The sequence below is a fragment of the Lissotriton vulgaris genome, chromosome 7, assembly GCF_964263255.1.
Source record: "Lissotriton vulgaris chromosome 7, aLisVul1.2, whole genome shotgun sequence".
NCBI lineage: Eukaryota > Metazoa > Chordata > Amphibia > Caudata > Salamandridae > Lissotriton > Lissotriton vulgaris.
Window position 1 is genome coordinate 330,609,353 of NC_141695.1, and position 22,265 is coordinate 330,631,617.

Here is a 22,265-nt window from a genome sequence, read left to right on the forward strand (position 1 = left end):
GAACTAAAGCAGGTAGTTACAATGACTGCAGTCGAACTGCAGCAGCGTGGTGTCCGAGACACAATGTGAGCGTCAGTGTCGGAGGAAGGCCGGGCTGGGGCAGAGCCGTGGTGGGGCTGCACAGGCAGCCATCTCTGAGTCCAGGCACAGTATTTATTTGCCGTGGTGTCTACCATGCTGGACTAGCCACCTGCACAAAAGCAAACCTGCTTCATCATGCGCTTCTAAAACCCATCCAATACCTTCTGGGTCCTGCACGCTTTTGTCCATTTTAACTCCTTAGGGCTACTAATGGCCATCCGTAAGTACTACACCATCATCTGGGCCAGACGGGGCAATGACACTGGTCCTGCAAACTGCTCTGCCGGCTCCCGTTAGTGGGGGGAGGGGGCGGAGGGAGGAGTGGGTAAGTGGGGGGTGTTGCAGCCGAGCCGTTTGCTAGGGCCAGTTTCGGACGGTTTTGTTACAGGGGGCCAATATTGCCGACCCACGGTAACTAAAACGGCTCCCCAGAGGCCCAAAACTGGCACCATCCCTGGTGACCCACCGGGAAAACGCCCGGTGCTCGCTACAGCCAGTCCGTCCCTCATCATCATTAATTATTATTACTTCACTCATCTGTAATAAATAGTTTGCTTGGTCTCCTGCTAACAAAGAAAGCAAACAGTTTAGAAAGCTGAAAGCTGAAACACATCTATAAACGCCCACCGAGTCCAATCCTTCCTTGGTGAACTTCGGTGTCGTCAGGAAACCAGATGCTAGGGTCTTTCTAACTATGACAGTATTCTCCTTGAGCAGGAAGTACTTCAGCACGGCTCTCAGTTGTCCTTCTCTGTCATTGTAGAAAAGCACTGTACGAGTGACGGGCGGGTGTTGCATCACTGTGTTGTCAGGGTGCAGGGGCACCCCTATGACGTTCTTACTAAGACATCTCTTTTCATCTGTTCTCATTCAAATAAGATCTTAAAGAATTGGCGTCAGCAGATGAGGAGCATATGGAGGAACACCAGGTGTGATGAGAAACTCCCAGATGTATTATTGGCCTTGGTAACTATGATACAGGAACAGATAGCCACACCCCAGTCATCTCAACTAGACCCAACATGGGTTGAGGAGCGGAATTCAGGGGTCCCCATAGGATAGGAAGGACAAACTGAAGTCACCCAAGTCGACTCCTGAGAAACGAAGACTAACGTGTAAACACACCTAACACTTGATTACAGACGCCGGTTGAAGGGGCGGAAGAAGGGGTGGGGGTATTTGTTTAATTAAAATCTTTGCAGTTAGGAACATAAGAAAATTTGGAATGGTTAGTATATTAGGCCAATGGTCATGCTGTATATGTTGAAATGTGATAAAGAATATCTGATTTATTACAAGGGACGATTGTCGCTTTATGTGATAAAACAATAATGAAATAAAAAAAATAAAAAATCTCTCTTCATTCAAACCACTGAACAGAACCGGATTACTCTGTAGAGCGGAGCCTGGCTCTGTATGTAGAGCCTTGCTTACAGGTGTGAATAACTGTTGCAGGGTTGCAGCATCTGTAGGGGTGCTGCCAATGGGCCGGGGCTCCAAAAGTCCTTACTACTCCAGGCCTGTGCGACCCCATCTTAGCAGAATAGTGGTCTTGGTTTGATATATCGTGCACAGCACTGTCGTTGTGTCCACCATAACAAGGAGTCAGGGATTAGATTATTGGCCAATTGACTTGCCAATTGGCGGGCACAACTTTGTTCTTGTGTTCTAGTGCACCTGCCGCCACAGGCAGACTGAGTGGGGCCTCTCAGACCATGCGGACCCCAAGACCACATGGACTGAGCAGCATTCCTTGAGAGTGAGTCTGCACACTGCAGTGACTTGAGCAGAGTTCTGGGAGTAAGCCCGGCCTTAAAATGTATTGCTGCTCTAGTCTCTCACTGGCAGGCTGGTCATGATTATCTCACTGCGCAGGAGGGCGCGTTAAGACTTGGTAGTTCCCCCAGCACTGCCGCTCCCTCCACTCCACCCAACCAACCAAGCCCTGCCACCACGTTGACATGACACCCCTAGTGTGCACTGTACTGTCACATACCAGGTCACTGTGCTGCTCAGCTCTGTGTGCCTGCTGTTGCAGAGACCATCCATTATAAAGGTGATTATTTGTAGCAGCTGCTACAGTGCAATCTGACTCGTTGCTAGTTTTGTGAATATATTGTACTGTGAATTTGTAAGTTGCTCAATGTACCAGTCACCCTCTCCGGCTCAGAGTGAGCAAATCACTTGCCCTCTAGGTTTCTCCCAGTTTAGCGCTTGGTTTCTCCCAGTTTAGCGCTTGGTTTCTCCCAGTTTAGCGCTTGATAAATATAGATAGCTATCTGGACCCGCGGCACCGGTAGAAATCATGCCGTCATGTGGATCCTGATCGCTGCACTTTGCTGTTATTTTACGGCAAAACGCTTGCCTCACTCCACTGTGTCCTACAGTATCTCATGGCCCGGCAGAGCAGGCATGGACGTGCCCTTTCATTTCTGGTGCTTTGCAGCAGTTTTAAGATCTTCTTAGCGTTTCTTGTTGCTCAAATGGGTGTCATTTCTGATATGAATGTTTCCCTCATCTTCACTGCTTGATTTTGGCCATGTGAAAGTGTCACTCATAATCGTTGAATGGACTGAAGCATACATCACCAGTTGGCCTTTCTTACTACTTAAATATTCTTTAACAGTGGCTAATTGAATAACAAACGGAACAGAAGAGGACAAGTAAATGGAGAGGTGGGTATTTATAAAGATAGAGGAAAGCAATGCTCACATTTTTAAGTAATTGTTTTTATTTCCAGTTTGAAAATCCAGTAGCGATCTAGAAACAGCCTGGTTTCTTAAGAAGTAAAAAGGGAATTTTGAAACGCTTCGACACGATTATGCACTAGGGAGTCTGGTCTAAATAGTGATCAAACTTGGGCAGCTCTAAAAAGGAATAGGTGGCTGAGTTTGTTTCAGATTAACCTCTTAATGGTCAACTACTAGGAGTTTGCTCTATCTAAAGCAAAAAAGAATACTCCAGAACGCAATGCACTGGTTACTGGGTTAATGTCATTGTTTTTGATTTTCTGTAATGTTTTGCTGTTTTGATTTAATGTAGAATGAGTACATGTTGTTTAAGATTTTGAAGAAAGCTGTGGTACAGTGTTTTGATACTGCTGTCAGAAGAATATGGAAAGTGTTCATGGATAATGCAATAATGAAATGACTGTAAAAAAATTAACAAAAATAAGAAAAAGGTCAAGTTAAATTAAAATACTTGATCACAGATACAAATAGTGGGAGTGAACAATTATCCGCTTGAGTATTTTGTTGCTCACATTTAATAAAATTGGCAATTTCTTGCACTAAACTTTCTGAGGCCTTATAGGTGTTTCCAGATGCTTGGGCTTGTTAATTGCTCCCCTATCAAGAATGTGTATTGGGCTCAGACAGTGAACAATAGGACTTGGGTGTAGCTGGGAGAGGGCCATCCTGCTAGGATGAGAGGGGCGGAGCTGTTCCCTGTCCCACATACATTTCAAAGGGTGACACCCAGCACACTTACAAAGGAACTTGACCCCAGCCTTTTGTCACCCCAGAGCTCTTGGAACCTGGGCAGGGAAGGAACATTCTAGAATAAGATGGACTAAAAATTTCCCCTCACTTCAAAGGGTGGCACCAGGTATATACAGTAGACTTCCTGAGCCACTCATCAGTATACTCCTGGACCTGTGGCCATTACAGAAGAAGGACTGCATTGTTACCCAGAGGACTGACCTGCATCTTGAGGCCTGGTTTTTCCCCCAGAGTTGTGGTTCCCAAACTGTGCGCCGCGGCGCCCTGGTGCGCCGTTATCAGGAGCCAGGGGCGCCGCGCACGATCTGGGAAAGGAAGTGTGAAAGTCACACTAAAGAATGTGTCACTTTCGCCTCCGTGATTAATAGGTTGCTCTGCCCCTAGTCTCTGCCTTTCTGAAGCAGAGCATCACGGCAGCCGGCGGGGTGGGTGGGGGGGGGGGGCAATCAACTCTTTCAGCTGCTGATGAGCTGTGAAAGAGATGCAGGTCAGTGGCAGAAAGGAAGGTGTTGCAGCACAGGAGGGGGGTCATGCTCCTTGTGGAGTCATGAGCACCTTCGGTTATTTAGATGCAAATAGCATTGAAAGAGTAAATTAAGTGATTTGCCCAGGATCACAGGATGTTGAGCCAAAACCAGAATCAAACCTAATTCCTCAGTTCCAAAGTGGGTAGCTCTGACCTCAAGCTCCATCTTCTCCCCTCCTCTACCCATGCTCAGGACCTGTCCAGGGAGTACACTCTTAATATCTATGTCATACATCTGTGGTTCCCAAAGTGTGCGACGCAGTACCATGGTGCGCCATGAAAGGAAGCCAGGGGCGCCGCACCGCTGTGCAGGATGTGGGTCTGAAAAAAATATATAATTATCCTCAAAATGTAGTGAAACTGCGAACTGCCAATTTTGGAGCTGGGGATCCGGGTTCGACCCTCGACGTCAGCTCAGAATCCGGTGTCATTCTGGGCAAATCACTCAATCTCCCAGCGCCTACAAAAACAGAATACATGAATGTATCCTTGTGTAATGTGACTGGTGCTCTTCGGGTCGGGTGCAGGGTGAGGGGCCTGGTGGAGAGCGTTGGGTGGGTGGGTGCGGGGTCAGGGACCTGGTGGAGAATGTTGGGTGGGTGGGTGCAGGGTCAGGGTCCTGGTGGAGAGCGTTGGGTGGGTGGGTGCAGGGTTAGGAGCCTGGTGGAGAGCGTAGGGTGGGTGCAGGGTCAGGGGTCTGGTGGAAAGTGTTGGGTGGGTGGGTGCGGGGTCAGGGGCCTGGTGGAGAGCATTGGGTGGGTGGGTGCAGGGTGGGGGGCCTGGTGGAGAGCGTTGGGTGGGTGCAGGTTCAGGGGCCTGGTGGAGAGCATTGGGTGTGTGCAGGGTGAGAGGCCTGTTGGAGGGCATTGGGTGGGCGCCTTATGCCCTGATGCAGCCGCACTCTGCCAGCTTCTGTCTTTGCCTCACTCCTCGTTGAGGGGTCGTCACTCGTGACTGCTGCATGTTGGATAGTGTGAGGGGAGAAGGGTGCAAGGCAGAGGGGAGAGAGGGTGCTAGACAGAGGGGAGAAGGGTGCAAGACAGAGGGGAGAAGGGTTCAAGGCAGAGGGGAGAAGGGTTCAAGGCAGAGAGGAGAAGGGTGGAAGGCAGAGAGGAGAAGGGTGGAAGGCAGAGAGGAGAAGGGTGCAACGAGGAGGGGGAGAAGGGTGGAAGACAGGGGAGAAGGGTGCAAGGCAGAGAAGGGTGCAAGGCAGAGGGCAGAAGGGTGCAAGGCAGAGGGCAGAAGGGTGCAAGGCAGAGGGCAGAAGGGTGCAAGGCAGAGGGCAGAAGGGTGCAAGGCAGAGGGGAGAAGGGTTCAAGGCAGAGGGGAGAAGGGTGCAAGGCAGAGGGGAGAAGGGTGCAACAAGGAGGGGGAGAAGGGTGCAACGAGGAGGGGGAGAAGGGTGGAAGACAGGGGAGAAGGGTGCAAGGCAGAGAAGGGTGCAAGGCAGAGGGCAGAAGGGTGCAAGGCAGAGGGCAGAAGGGTGCAAGGCAGAGGGCAGAAGGGTGCAAGGCAGAGGGCAGAAGGGTGCAAGGCAGAGGGCAGAAGGGTGCAAGGCAGAGGGGAGAAGGGTTCAAGGCAGAGGGGAGAAGGGTGCAAGGCAGAGGGGAGAAGGGTGCAACAAGGAGGGGGAGAAGGGTGCAAGACAGGGGAGAAGGGTGCAAGGCAGAGAAGGGTGCAAGGCAGAGAAGGGTGCAAGGCAGAGGGCAGAAGGGTGCATGGCAGAGGGCAGAAGGGTGCATGGCAGAAGGGTGCATGGCAGAGGGCAGAAGGGTGCATGGCAGAGGGCAGAAGGGTGCAAGGGAGAGGGGAGAAGGGTGCAAGGGAGAGGGGAGAAGGGTGCAAGGGAGAGGGGAGAAGGGTGCAAGGCAGAGGGGAGAAGGGTGCAAGGCAGAGGGGAGAAGGGTGCAAGGCAGAGGGGAGAAGGGTGCAAGACAGGGGGGAAGGGTGCAAGGCAGAGAAGGGTGCAAGGCAGAGAAGGGTGCAAGGCAGAGGGCAGAAGGGTGAAAGGCAGAGGGGAGAAGGGTGCAAGGCAGAGGGGAGAAGGGTGCAAGGCAGAGGGGAGAAGGGTGCAAGGTAGAAAAGGGTGCAAGGCTGAGGTGAAGTAGGGTACAAGGGGAAGGGGGAGAAGGGTGCAAGGTGGAGGGGGAGAAGGGTGTAAGGCAGAGGGGGAGAAGGTGCACGGCAGAGGGGAGAAGGTGCACGGCAGAGGGGAGAAGGTGCACGGCAGAGGGGAGAAGGTGCACGGCAGAGGGGAGAAGGGTGCACGGCAGAGGGGAGAAGGGTCCAAGGCAGAGGGGAGAAGGGTGCAAGGCAGAGGGGAGAAGGGTGCAAGGGGGATGGTGATGAAGTTAAAAATGTGCTTCCCCCCGAAAACATTTCTGCGGATACCCATGATCAGAGCCCACCTCACGTAAACGTCTTGTAACACCACAGAGCTCCTTGAGCCTTTCTCTAGCCTGGTTACTTTTAGTGCGAGTGCTTTATACTACTCTATATATGCATTGAGATGTACTTTATAAGATCTTTGTGATTGCAAATAAAGTTTTATGACAGTGATGGCTACTCTCTGAATCCTTCATCACGTCTAGGCTTGATTCTTCATGTAGACCAGTGGTTCCCAAAGGGTGCGCCGCGGCACCCCGGTGTGCGGGTAAAAAAATTGTGGGGAGCCACGGCCAACTGCCAATTAGGTCAAGGGAGCCACGGGTCAAAAAAGTTTGGGAACCACTGCCCCAGAGGACTGCCTAGATGAATGAGACCTTCCTTGCTCCCTGAGAAGAAAGACTGCACTTTCTTCCTGCATCCCAGTCCAACCTGAGTGACTCCAAGGGTCAGTTGGATGACCTTCTGTTCTGAGCTACAGGGACACAACAAGTTCCAGAGGCCCCCTGCAACTGGCCAACTGACCTGCAGCAATTGGCCCTGCCTCGACCTGCAACGGGACCTGCTTGAGCCCGCTGGCCTCTGCTGGATTGAGTTCTTGATCACCACAAGTGGCCTCCCAAGGTCATGGACCCATGGCTGGCATTAGCAGAGCTCCTCCTGTGAAATCTGAACGTTTGGAACTCTGCGCGCTAAATTTTGAGAAGGCAACTGTTTCAGCTGTCCTAACCTGGTCCCGGTCTCTGGTCTGCACTCCATCGCAGTTGGTCTAAACTTGTGATTTTAGTGCAACCAGATACCCTCAGTAAGCACTTTCTGCTTCTTGCTACTCTTTTCACTTAATCCTTTTAAATTTCATATCTACAGTTTTACTGATTGTTTTTTTTATTATTTTATTTCTTACTTGTCACTCTATTTTCCTAAAAAGGTGTGGGATATCATTTGTGTTGCGAGTTCGCTTTATTACTGTTTGCCTGCTTCATAAATACTTAACACAGTGGCTTAAGTTAAGCCGGACTACTTTTGGGTCCAGTTTAATTTAGTGATTTTTGTGGTTTACCCTGACAAGGATTATGGTTGGTGCTTGAGAAGAGTTTTCACCCTCTCAGTCAAAAACTGAATTTCTTACACTAACAAAAATCACCTGATGCGGGCATTACCGTAACTGATAAACCATGGTTGTTTTGTTGTACATAACTGGAACACCTTTCGCCGAATTGCCGACTCCGGTTAATGAATTTGAACTATTTGCACGATTATATCGTACACCTACACAGTTACATCGCATGGGCCTTCACCCAGACACAAATTGCTGGAGATACGGCTCTCAACAGGCCACCTTTATCCATCTGGCCTGGGAGTGCTGACCAATAGCACAGAACTGCAAATCAGTAGTTACCCACATATCGCAAATACGAGCCATCCTTTGCTCTGCTCTCCGCTAGTAGCCTTATTGGGATATGTATTTAATTCACCCAAAGCAACGACAAAACTCACAGCAATCCTGTTGCTCCTGGCAAAAAGACAGGTGGCGATACATTGGAAGAAAAAAATCGCCCCCCCCTCTTTTACAAAATAGGTTAAAGACGCAACTTATTGTAAAGACCAACTGTCACTTTATTGGGAGCTCATGCCAAGCAGATCTCGACCAAAGGATATCTGGGAGCCCTTTGAAAACTGGTTGAGAGCTGGAGGAATGGAAGCTTCTGGGGACAGATAATCAATGGGATACCCAAAAAAAAAGAGATACAGAGACACCCTATGTATAGTGATAGTCATGGGTTGCAGCCGGAAATCCAAACAATGGTGTTGTGATGCTTGACATGGTATATGTTACTAATGCAGGTGTTACAAAGCTATCGACATAATAGGCTATACTGTCAAGTTATAGATTAAGTGTAGTAAAAGAACAGAGGAAGAGGGAAAAGGTGGATGTTCTTTTTTTTTATTAGCGATAACGCGAGTTTATTGATTTTGACCTGTAATGCTACCTTATGTCATTGCAATGTCATGTTCCGAAAATGTGCAGTGTTATGTTTAATTACATGCAAAAAATCTCAAAAAATTGAATTTTAAAAATCATCTTATGTGTGAAAGAAATGGTAGTTTCAAATGAAATCCATTACAGGAATTTCCTGCATTATACTATTTGGAGCAAATGACAATTATGGATTATTTTTGCTTCTCTGTGTTCTGTTTTAATGGAATGGTCTTAGTTTAAAAATACCCATTAGCAAACATAATATCCATCATTTTCATAAATACATACAAATGATATGATCTTGACTATTTTATAAAGTTCTATCTACAACTTATGCTTAAGGTACTGCATCTCCTACTCAAACGTATTATAATACTGAGTGTCATGCCTCCACTAAAGGCACAGTCACTGTGTGACTCTAGATGAAAGTTATCTCATCTCCCATTGAAGAAAGAGGACTCCGGGGTCTCAGAGGTGTGGGCCTCTGCTCTCCTAGTTATTTAACAATAGACCACATCAGGTGAAGCTCTTTCGTCCTCAGAACTCTTTAATGGACCTAGTGTTCTTGTACCTGATGCTCCAGGGTTCTAAGTCGCCGGTCATGCTCCTTGATCTCCGATAGCTGCCTCAAGGCATTGTCCACTCTGCAAAGACAGTAAAACATTGCTTGGTCATTACCGGATGTTCCCTTTGGCAATGTCATCACATTATAATCTGCTAGGCCAGCATCCTCCTGTGGCCAGGGGATGCATCATTAGCACATGACCTTCAGGTCTAGCATAATAGGCAGCGGCATGATAGGCCTGAATGTTGTAACTTATGCATTATGCGCTTTCTTGCTGCAGTGGGAACAGAGAGTTCTCTATAGCTCATGCTTGCTGAACCCCCCTCTATCTCGGCACCCACTACTCAGACCTTACTTCTGAGATGTCCGCCGGAGTCGCTCTGTGTCGCTGTCCCTCTTTAGCTTGGCCACGTTTAGCAGGTAGTTCTCTTTCTGGACGGCCTCCCATGTAAGCAAACGGCTGTCCTGGGGTTCTTCCAATTTCAACACTGAGGAATAAGATGAGAAAAACGGATTTCAGTGCATATAAACTCGATTTGGCTCCTAAACACCAGCCTACAATATCCTATCATGTACTGCTCAATACAAGGCATTTTACCTCCGCTAGTTCCATTTTAGGGATAAGATCCATTCCTCTATCATCTAATTCACCAAGACTGAAGTTTGAATGTTTCAACAACTTTTTTTGATGTTCCGTATCTACTTCCCATAATAGGAGGTTATAAACAAAATACATACCACTCTCACTATCTGTGCATTACTCGTCTATGCGAGTAAGGAGATTCAATTATGAGTGACTTTCCAAACTACTGCTGAGAAGACGCACCAATATGTGGCATGTATGATGACTCAAGATACCTGGAAAAATATTGTTCATCATTGAATACCTTGAGCAGAGATGTGCTAACTTGTTTGTACCCAGGCATAATTTCCCATGACTGTATAAAAGTCTCATATGTAAACTATAGAGAAAATCGTGTCACTCCTAGGAAATATATTACAAAAACATGGGAATTTACCAAACACCTAAAACATTTTCAAAACTTTTAAATAAAGTTTACTTCTCATAACTACATGTAGTGACTAATTTTACTGGATTGCCAAATTGTTTCCAGAGCATGCACCCCTGGCTTCATCCCGCACTGTGGGCCGATCACAACAAGCATCCTCCCCCACTGTGTGTTTGGCCAACCTCCCAATACCCACCATCAAAGGTGAAATCAGGCTTATCACAATTCACCTATGCAAATCAGGACTCATGCCATCTTCGTATATTGTTTTAGTGATGTAAACATCCCTCTATTAAACCGATCAATACGTATATCCTAAAAGTTTGCATATATAACTGCTGCTCTGCTTATGCACAACACCTCTGTTGCTGTTACTATAGCAAACTTACATTTAGATTGCCTATTCCCAACTGAAACTTGTTTGATTTCTCAATCGCCATCTGTATTACACTGTTGCGTTCCCCCTGGCTACAACATATTGACAGAAGACCGGGAACAAAACATTGGCGGTGGGGCGGTACTAATTTTCACAAGCAAGTTGCAGTGTGTTAAAATGTTAACAACAAAATGTGAAATCCGCTTAGCTGCCTGGATAATTTCTACAAATGCACTAAAATGATACTCTCTCAACACAAACATATTCACTTCTCTAATTCTTACACCCATTGTGAAGAGACAATGTACCAAGCAGACAGGATAGACTATGTAAGCCTAATCGAAGTGGACTAGTCTGCTCACTTATTAATTCTACTTCTCATATGGTCTTCTGCCCTCCGTCCTAAGCACACTCACCTTCTGTCACTAATGAAAAGGCACTTTAAATGGGTTTTTGATCTCGAGTGGTCAATGGAAGTTAATAACCTAAAATATACCTTCATGTCTAAAGACAGAGATGAAACATTTGTCAGATACAACAGAACTGTCCTAAACACAATAGATTTAATTACACCTGCCAAAAAAGCAAAGGCTATAATTAAAAAGAAAAACATTGTTCTCTGATGTACTGTTTAACATGGGAAGAGACGTCAAGAAACTGGAAATGTTGTGGAAAACATCAAAGACACCTAACCTATTCTCATCCTTAAAATTGTTTAGAAAACTTTACACGGAAATGGTGATCTCATCTAAGGTTAGAGTAATGTAATCAAAAATGTGCCATGCCTTAAACCCACACAAGGAATCTTTCAATCTGGTGAGACTCAATTTGGCTGCCCTCAGTTTTAGACCCGTCAGTCTTAGGGTGGTCTTTCCCCAAACTTTTTGCTGAACTTCTTAAAGTTTCATATCTTATCTTCAACTGATTGGGGATTTTTGTAATTCTGGTCTTTTTTTATTTATTAAAAAATACTATTTTTTTCTAAACTGGTGTGGAGTTCTTCTGTGGTGTGCTTTCACTGTGTTACTGCTTGAAGTGTTACACTAGTACTTTACACATTGCCTCTGAGTTAGGCCTGACTGCTCTGTGCCAAGCTACCAGACAGTTGGGCACAGGTAAATTAAGGGTTTGCTTGTGAGTGACTTCACCCTGACTAGGATTGTGGTTCTTACTTGAGTAGGGTTTCACCCCACCTCACCAACCTGTAACCAGTTTCTTACACCAAGGCAATCCATCTATCCCATTTAGAAAGCAAATGTGATGAATTTGTAGCTTTGACACAAAACAAATACAAATGATATAGAAGTTAACTGAAGTTTGACTTTTTACCTTAAACATACCAATTGATTATTGGTCTTCATTCAGTGGGGAGGTTGATATCAGGTACAAAAAATACGACCACATTTCTGTAGTGCACTGGCTATTATTGGAAGCCAGGTTTAAATGCAACCTAATCTGCATTAGTTATGAAGATTGATATCTCCAATAACTTTTTCACGTTGGCCTCAACGTATCAGGGAAAAGAAGAAACCTGAGAAGCCTCCAAAACCTACACTTAGAAACTAAGAAGTATAGAACACAAAGATACTGATCAGGGGCGGCACCAACAATGTTGAATAATCTCCCGGTTGATTTGAGATATTCAGAAACAGTACATCAATTTCGAAGAAAACAAACTGAAAACGTTTGTGTTCAAACTACATTTGGATTAGCACTTGTGGTTTCTAGCTGTTGGTTATCTCTTCATGTTCTTTTCTGCACTATCCTATGTTTTGATAAGCAAACAACTTTGGGAAGTCAGAGAAAGTTGGGTTTATCAATTTAAAAAGTTAGAACATTATTTAATAGTTTGGAACAATGCAATTTTCAGATAAAAAATTATTACACAACCTTAAAGTATTTATACCAAGGTTATATGAAATGTAAGAATAAAGTTGAAACGTTAATTACAAAAGTTAATTGATGATTTAAAAGTTAAACAATTATTTAATATTCAATATATTTTCCTAGTGAAAAACTAGAGCTCTATTAGTTAGATTTTTAATTTTTGGACAATTTTTCTGTCAAGTTTGCAACAGTATAGCTGTGTAATTTCAATAAATTCTTTTTTTTTCAGTTGTGGGAACACTAGCGATTTCGGAGTGCAGTTGTTTCATTTAGATCTCATTGCAGGCAGTCCCCTGCTCTGGATCTCTGAGTTGGACTTACATGAAGCTCATCACTAAAGTATTGTGGACTCTTCTGGAGCAGCACTAGCAGCATGTGTGGTAAGTTTATTTCAATTATCTAGTTTTAGAGAAATATCCACTACCCCACCCCCTCTCAATTGAATAAATGATATATATTCAACACGCTAAAATGAGTGATATTTGACGATCTCCATTTTCTCATAGATGGTCGAGTAATATCCCTCTGCCTGAACCCAGAAAGAGCTGTCAAGGCGCTACTCACTGAAGTGTCTGATCTTCATGGACTCTACTTTGCGGATCTTGCGTTTGATGAAGGTGTGGATGTGGCTAATTATGATAAAGGGGGGCGCCAATGCAGGTCGGTTGTGATACTCCACAATCAAATTGTAACGCTGGAATTTCCAGTAGATGTCGCTGTTCCCTTGAACCTTCGAGAATGTGTAACTGAAAGAAGAAATAAAGGAGATTGTTACAAACAATACACAAACATAATCACACATACATAACTGGTAAAGAATATTAAGGAAAATGTGTTGTGCTAAAAAATAACTTCTCTATTAATCAACATTACATTATCAGATCAGCCATGTATTTCCTTATAAACATATTTTCTGTGCTTTTAGCACTTTTAAAATGTGCTAACTATGGAGTAGAGAGAGCCAGTGGTCAACCCCACATTGTGAAGCACTGTGCATATAATGTAATCCCAGAATATCTGCATGTGAAGGCACCGCAGTCTGCATAGAGTGAATAGAGGAAGGACCTCAAGAGGTGGCTCTATGACTTAACCGCAGATGCACCCCTTCCCCCCCACTCAGCGCCTTGAGACCCTAACAGGTGAATAGTCATGCTTTACAAGAAACCAGATTGATTGGTTGCATACTCGACTCCTCAGCTGCAGTTATTAAAAGGCAGGCCTCCTTGCACTAACTCAATGTACCAGCGACATCCCCAACATGGCTGCTGAGCAGGGGTTTTTCCCACGTTCAAGTTTTGCGACACATACATAACAAATGAAAAAATCACCCAATAAAAGAACAAAAATTTTTATTTACCTCTAATAAAGTTTCCCTGCTTCAGTTTCTTATACATCATCTCATGTTTATTATAATATCAGCCCTTCTGTGAGATGATTTCACACACAAACCTTTAATAACTTTTTGCTTCTTTACAAACTTCTTGGCATCAAGCAGGAATTGTTTGATTGATCTTAACCCATTTTCATCAGTAAGTTGGTGCAAAGTACTCCTCTTTTTAGCTCTCGAGCAGTTGTAGAACTGGCACAGCAAAACGTCATCTACGATGATGGAGAGTTACAACATTTAGCACATATAAAGAAAACATCCACTAAAGAGGACCAGCTGCAGAAAAATGGTGTGTTCCTCCTCATCAAAAAATCTTATAGTCTGAAAATCAATGACCAACATGGAGGTTCAACAATTAACCTGAATGCCCACTCAGCACGCATTGACATACTCGAATATCAGGTCTGCAGGCAATAGTGTTAGCGGAAAAGTGAGCAGATTGCCATATGGCTGCCTTGAAAATGTTGGCAATGTAGCCTGTTTGCATCAACATGGGCCTACGTTGGCAATCATGCTATGGGAAAAAAATAATTAGCTGCAAAAGATAACCGAGGACAGAGGGCTGGCAGCTTTGAAAATCAGGAGGATGCAATCATGAACAAAATATCTGTGATGATGCAGAGACGACAGAAATGTTATTTTCATCAAACCGGTATCATGCATGAAGACATCACAGTGATTTAAAGATGATCATTTTTATATTTTAAAGACAAGCGGTTGACAGTGATTTCTTAGGTATAAAAATTTGAATGCTGGCTGTCTGGGGTCAGGTATTTTCTGTCCACTTTGACTGATATATTGGTTGACAACCCAATGCAAGAAGCGACTGATGAAACTGATGGAGCAAGGATTCGCACGCATAGCGCCTTGCTCGTATGCAAAACCCTCGTCTATAATTGCATAATAATATTAACACCATTGTTCGTCATTTGTAAAGTGTTTTCCCCTACACGCGGGTGTCCCTAGGATGCTTGCTTGTTTGTCTTTTCACGTACTAACGAAGCTTGCACTGAAAATGGCTGCTTTGCCGCAAATTCAGTCTGCGCATGCGTCGGTCATACCCATGTGATGTGACGCACTCGCATTCTGGAGGGATTCTGTGCTCATGCGCATTGATGCTAAATATGGCCGCTTGTCTCTTACCACGCTCTCTGCTTACTGCAGCAGCTTTTAGCCTATCTATTCTTTCGCATTAATCTTTAACGCTATAGTCATTATAAAGTAAGGGTTGGTTAAGTTTTAGCTTGGTATACAGTGCGATCATTTTATGTATGATTCTAATTTGTCTTCGCTTACTTTTCATGTACCGCGTCTTTTGGGCTGGGGTGATCATGAGCGGAGCCATGCTTGAGGCTCTGCTGGGCACCGTCACATGACCGGAGAAAGTTCCAACTGCGCAGAAGCTAAACCTAGCCAGCTGGCTCCTGAAGCACAATGCGCCTGGGAACCTCGCTGGGAATACGGAGTCTTACCTTGAAAGAAGCGATACTGTTGCTACCTATTGTAAAACTGTCCTGTACTGCTGTATTCTATGCATGGGAACGTGAACCTGGGGGGCGGGTATACAAATTTGAATATCAACATGTGAAAACTGAATTCTAGGAGGTGGTAAAGACCGCACCACCTCTCCTGACCAATCACAATGTGGGAAACTGTCACTTGCAACATTAGTGGGTGGTCTAAGGGTCCCCAAACTGTATAACTACCCTAGTTTAGCTTAGGAAAATTGTCCGACTTGTCCGAGTAGCAGACCTGTCACTGACCCTACGATCTCAATAGGTGCTCATTCTGAAAGTGCTGCGGAGCACTTGGTCCATACTTTCCACAATCTCCTAAGGGGTGGAAAATCCTAAGTGCTGGCGAAGCACTTTGCTGGGGAATTCGAAAATCCAATCGGGGTTTCTGGCGGATTACTTGCAGGAGGGGGTAACGCAGGCGTTGCTGTCCGAAGCTGTGGGTGTTGGTCGTACCCTGGGAGGCCCAGTCCTTGACCTGAACCTGAGGGGTATCCTGTCCTTACTGTCCGTGAGCTGTACCTGCTCGCATTCTGGCATTCCTTTTCTGAGGGTCCCTGTCCCCGTCTTTCCAACTGACCCGTGGCCAGGGTTGGTCTTCAATCTGATCTAGGTAAATATAGATTGTGGGTTTACGTCTCTCTCTCTCTCTCTCTCTCTCTTTCTCTCTCTCTTATCCGAACTGGTAAAACATTCTTACCTGTATTTTTGCTTTATTGCCATTGCAATTATATGTGTCTGAATTTTAGTTGGTTCCTTCTCTCCCCCCCCCCCATCCTTTAGAGAACTCATTGATTTTATAAAACCATAGCATGTTCCCGTTTTTCCCCCTTTCCTTTAGTGGTTTGCAGTGAACTTAGCAAAGAATAGCTTAAATACTTAGGTTAAGTACATGTTCTAGGTCATTCCCAATCCTATGTTCTAGTATAAAATTGCAGTGACTAGTTTTGCTCTAAAACTCCTACCTTTAGTCTCCCCATATATCCTAATGGTCATATTTTTGATACAAAGCTACCTATTGGTGTTGATTTTAATGTTTGATATATTACTCTGTGTATCGCTTATTATCCTGGCATCTTCTCTTCGAATACTTATATAAAAATTTTAACTTCATCAGGTGTCTGTGGTCATTTTACAGAATTGTGGAAAGTATATTACTGATTTTAAGTGTATTGGATGTTAGGCCTGTCTACTATTTTCCCTAATAGCTCTAGGTCCGTCGGAAGAATTGTGCCTGTGGTAAGTCAGGTGCATGGTAAGCAGAGGTAAATCCAAACTTTATTACTCTTAGCAGCGTGCAGGAGGAGAAATCCTCACCCGGATCACCCAATAAAATTAGTGAAATAATAAATAGTGTCTTTTCACGCTAAGGGCCCAGTGCGTGTGAAGGAATTGGTAACTCGGGTGACCTGGGTAAAACTGCGCGCTCTAGCAGTAATTTCTGGTAGCAGAGGATGGTTTGGACTAATTAGATTAGGTAGACAGGATAGGCATAAACAAACCGTGAAAATAAAACGTGCTGCTGATTTCTACTGTATTTTTTCAAAATTTATGAAATGTGTTTTTTATATATATAAATGTACATGATTTTGCATTACTGCTATAAATATTGCATGTTGAATTAACCCAGAATTGTTTGTAAATGTTCAGTGTAGTCCGAATCCCCGGGGAAGTATTTTAGCTAACGGTGAGTAGAATCCGGTTAGCTGTTGAAGTCACTAAGTTTGAAGTATTAGTGCAGGGTTAAGGATAACTGGAAGCACTAATTAGGACCTTTTTGTTTCTGGAGTGAATGATAGCTACGAGTCCATTATAAAACTTTCATTGCGATATCACCTAGTAAGGGTCGCATACGGAAGGAGTAGTAGGGTCTCCGAGGCTTGTCTGGTAAGTAAAATAGTTCGCTGGTGAAATCCTGGCTCAGTACATATCCCCGATCAAGGTGGATGAGTCAGAAGAATAACGGGTTCTAGATTTACTAGTGTGAAGGGACAGGCAAAGAAGTCTATCCAGAGTGAATGAAAAGTAGACAGAAGTGGTTTACTAGTAGCGAAAGAAAAGTCTTTTCTCTCTTTAGAACACTCAGACATAGTGGCAAACGTTGTGTGTTATTGACTAAAACTTGCACTCGCACTTTAGAGAGAGTAAAAAGTTTCCGTTACCTTGTGAAGGAGGGAGTCAGTCGGAGAGCTGCTCTGACGTCACTTCGTGCCGCGCTAGTATTGGTCAAGGTAGCGGAGCTGAATTTGTAAAGGAGGGGTGAGTGCCGAAGCGTGAGACTCTGTCTTGCGAAAAGGCCGCGCACCCATTGGTTAACCGTAGTTGTATTCTCGGACCTGATTGGGTGGTGCGAAATAAAAATCGCGCTAGCATTGGAAGCACAAAGGTAAACAAAATTAATCCAGCCGAGATAGAAGCGAATCTGGAGAGTTGTATGTGGTATCCAGATTTCATACCAAATCCAAAATACCTAGGATTTTATAAGGAGCAGACTTTACGAGGTAGACCGCACATGATGTATGGAATAAAGAGAAAATTGTCATTCTCGGATAAAGTAAAGAATTTTTTCAAAACTGACAAGCCCATTAGAACGAGGGAAGGCGTACTCATTCCCCCGCCAAATACCCCTGCCTCTTTCATGTTGTTTGATAAAGGGTATCACACTTGTGTCTGGCTAGAAAATTGGGCAAAGTATACTGTAGATGACGGAGTCCTAGCATTCCCTGTTGAAGGTACATTTAATGGTCGGATCCTGTTTAACTTAAGGACCCGCATGAACGAATTACACCCTAGACCTAGGTTGACCCAGTACGAAGCTTTGGAGGAATGGGAAATTGAGGCTGCAGAGCGAGATAAACCACGAATGGATAAGGGAGTGAGTAAGTGGTATCCCAGACTTCCAACGCCAACCAAAGAGCAGAAAATGAAACAGTGGAGGCAGTCTATGTTAACTGAAGGGCTGTTCCCCATGATGGGGGTATTAGAGGAGAAAAGAGGAAAATGTAAAGAAAAGACCCATCACCTAGCACCTATGGGGGATATGGAAGATGAACATCTGGAAGACTTGTTAATGAAGGATCCACCTCCCTACGTAGCAGAATCAGATTCGGCGCATTCCCAAAACTCTGTTACCAATTACCCCCGAAGTAGGAGGGAAAGTGATTCAGACGGGACAGCTACAAGCAGTAAATATAGTGGAAGGGATGAGTTTTGCAGACCTAAGCCCACAGTCCCGAATTATCAGCCATTCGGGGAAAGTCCCCCTCGATTGGTTGCCCCGACTGCCCCGAATATCTATCCGTCCTTAGTACCTCAGGTATTGCATGGCAACTCTGCTGGAAGGGGGTTGCAGGAAAAGGAGAGAGAAGCCCTGACTAAACAGCGAGAGGAATTAGTCAGAACCATTGCCCAGATGCATCCCCATCCTGAGGCCTTGACCATTCCGGTAACTATTGGTCCTGCTATCCCAATGTACAAAAATGACTTGACTAGTCCCCTTCCTCCTGTTATCACCCCAATACTGCCTACTCCTAGCTTCCAGACCCCGAGGAAGGAAGTATTCATAGATGAAGATCAGGAAAGTGAGTGTGAATCTGGAAGTTTGATGGATCTGCCCATAAGGGAGTCAAGGGCCAGTGTAGTAGGGACAAGAAGTCAGCCCAGGCAAAGGGAAGTGGTGATTGAAAGTGCATCTGGAATTAGGAACGCCTCTTTAGTCTCCCCTGAAGAATTAGACAGATGGACAAAGGAGATAGAGAAGGAGACCGCTCCCCAAACTAAAGCATTGGAAATATATAAATTAAGAATAGAAATAGAAGAAATGATGGCTGGGAATGTGGGAGTTGAGCGCCTGAGCTCGTATAATGAAGAAGAGTTACTATTCATCAGTAAAAATCTTACCCGGAGTGCTAGGGTGCTCCATGAAAAGATAATGGATGCCGCCACAGAAATGGGAGTTGATGTTAGTCGCTCAAAAATTCTCCAGAAACCTTACAGAGTAGACTTCTCAGACAAGGATTTAGAAAGCCTGAATGTGATGGGAAAACAGATCCAAGTAAGAGAATTGTTGAAAATCTTGCAGAAATGGGGCGAAGTGGGAAAATGGAGAACCAGGTGGGCAAAGAAAAAGGAAGGCAGCAGGGCTGGGTCCGTAACTTCAGAATTCGTATTAAAAGAAGTAACCCCAACAGAAAAATTGTGCCCCATGAGAGAGGTCCCGGGAGGAAAATATGTCCATGTCCCTTGGTCCAGACAAGACATTGTGTCATTTACAAACGACTTCCCGAAACTACGTGAGAAACCAGTTGACTGGTACAGACAGGTGGAACGTTTCATAAAAGTTCAGAAATGTCTGCTGAAAGACCTGGATGGGTTTTTCGACATTGTGGTCCCTGTAGATCTATGGACCGAATGTAAGATAGAAATTGATTGGCCAAATGATGAATATCCCAGAGATGAGAGAACGGGGGCCCCTTCACCGGATGTAATGAGGAAATATGACCAGGTCATACAGTACCTTAAGAAAAAGGTGCCAGCAAAGGAAACAGATTGGACCAGAATAGATAGAACCACCCAAGAACGGGATGAAACAGTGCATTCATTTTATGAAAGGTTACTGCAGGTATTCAAAACTTACAGTGGTATCGATAATGTAGACATGAAAGACATGACGCATTTCAGTTATAGGTTTGTGCTAGGATTAAGGCCTGAAATCTCACAATGGATTCGAGATAACAAAATCAGTTGGCAGGGGAAACCAATAGATGATGTCCTGAAATATGCAAAATACTGCGAAGATGAAATCGAAAATAAAAAGAAAGCCCTCAAGGAGAAAGTGATGTGGGCTCAGGTAAAATTAGCTGAACAGCAAGAAAAACAGTTAAGTAAAATTACTTCTGATAATAATGTTCCGAATACCAATTCTGGGGGGGGAGGAAAGCCCAGACCTAAAATGAGTCGTGAAGAGGCCATGAAAAAGTTTCCGTGCCATGGGTGCGGCCAGATGGGGCATTGGAGAGACGAGTGTCCACACCTACAGGCTGGTAATGCCCCTGTAAATGGTTTAAATCCACAGGTGCCGAAAGAGGGGACAAGAAAAACCCAGCAACAGGTAAAATTACCTCCAGTACCTCGCGCTCCTAGACAGAATTTTAAGAGTCAGGGTCAGCAGAATGAGAGGGCGGAAGTATGGGAGGTTGAGAGTGAAAGAAATGCAGTCATTCCACAGTACTTGCTAAGTGATACCTTCCTTTGTGAAGATCAAGATTGACGGGGCCTGAGAGGGGAGGATGAGGAGTGCGTACTTGGCGCCTCCTTACCGGTAGACCAGACTGGACCATACATTGAAGGAAAGGTTGAAGGAAAAGACGTCACCTTTCTGTTGGACACTGGTGCTACCAGATCTACTGTAAGAACAGTGGATGTTCCTAACCTACCCCTCTCGGGAGAAGCGATCCAAGTAGTGGGAGTCTCGAATCAGATAATACGTACCCCTGTAACTGAACCCATGGAGATTTCCATAGGAAATTTCAAGGAAATGCACAGATTTGTGGTCTGTGATTCCAGCCCTGTAAATCTACTGGGACGTGATTTGTTGTGCAAGATGCGTTGTACCATTTACTGCACACCAAATGGCATTGAAATTCAGACCCCCGATGAAGATGGCCTGTACAAACTGATGTTAGTCAGACAAGATGCTGATATCAAGCCTTTGACAATTGAGGATTTACCTGAGGAACTCCAGCTAAGAGTAGTACCTGAAGTGTGGGATTTCACGGGAAAAGATGTAGGCCTGATGGCAAATGTGGACCCGGTTAAAATAGCAATAAAAACAAATGCTGTATACCCCAAAACCAGACAGTACAAAATGAGTGCAGAAGTGAAGGCAGGAGTAGCGACTGAAGTCACGAGGCTGTTGGAAGCAGAAATAATAGAAGAAGTGCTGAGCAGCCCCTGTAATTCGCCTATCATTGGGATCAAAAAGCCTAGTGGGAAGTACCGGGTGGTGCAAGATTTGCGCAAGGTAAACCAAATTGTTGTGCCTTGCTGTCCTATTGTACCCAACCCTGCAGTGATACTCTACCAGATTCCTTGGAACGCAGAATGGTTCACTGTCATCGATCTGTGCCACGCATTCTTTTCCATCCCATTGCACCCAGAAAGCAAGTTCCTTTTCAGTTTTGAATTTGACAGTCATATCTATGTCTGGAATCGTGTCCCTCAAGGGTACACTGAAAGTCCATCGATTTTCAACCAGATACTGAAAAAGTGCCTTGAATCCCTAGTGCTGCCAAGAGAGTCTGTTTTGGTGCAGTACATAGATGACCTGTTAGTGGCATCTAAAACCCAGTCTGACTGTGTCACTGACACAATTGCCTTGCTGAATCACCTAGGAAAAGGAGGACATAAAGTGTCGCCTGACAAATTACAATTCTGTAAAAACTCAGTAAAATATCTGGGGCACCAGATAGAAAAGGGAATCAGGAAGGTCACTACCGAAAGGATCAAAATAATTAAAGCAATGGAACTGCCCACCACCCAGAAAGAAGTGAGAATGTTCTTGGGAGTTGTGGGTTACTGCAGACAATGGATTGTAGGGTTTGCGGCTCTAGCCCGACCCCTGATAAATATGACAAAGAAAGGAGTGGAAGACCCCGTCCACTGGGACAGTGAGAGCATGAATGCTTGGGTAACTCTGAGAAACTGTCTATGTACCGCACCGGCATTGGGTATGCCTGAGTACACTAAACCCTTTGAACTGTTCTGTGACACCAGAGAAAATTGTGCTCTTTCAGTCCTGACCCAGGGGCACGGATCAGTCAGACGACCAGTAGCCTACTTTTCGGCCACCTTAGACCCAGTGGCCGCTGGACTGCCTGGCTGCTTAAAAGCCGTTGCTGCTACTTGTGTCAGTCTAGAACAGAGTGAGAGCATTGTCATGGGACATCCCGTCACTGTCTATGTTCCTCACTCTGTTGTCATCCTACTGACTAGAACTAAGACCCAGTACCTCACACCTAGTCGGCTGACTAAGTATGAGAGAATTTTGATTGG

General features: G+C 44.9%; 1 protein-coding gene across 1 annotated transcript in view; it reads right to left on the reverse strand.

The window, feature by feature from the left end:
• LOC147701502 (transient receptor potential cation channel subfamily M member 4-like) overlaps positions 1-22,265 on the reverse strand; it is a 363,218-nt gene that overhangs the window by 21,278 nt on the left and 319,675 nt on the right. Inside the window, exons 21-23 of the mRNA XM_086930188.1 lie at positions 12,876-13,057; positions 9,394-9,526; positions 9,045-9,117 (exon numbers count right to left, since the gene is read on the reverse strand). Coding sequence (XP_086786314.1) covers positions 9,045-9,117; positions 9,394-9,526; positions 12,876-13,057 — 388 coding nt within the window. The remainder of the gene's footprint in view (positions 1-9,044; positions 9,118-9,393; positions 9,527-12,875; positions 13,058-22,265) is intronic.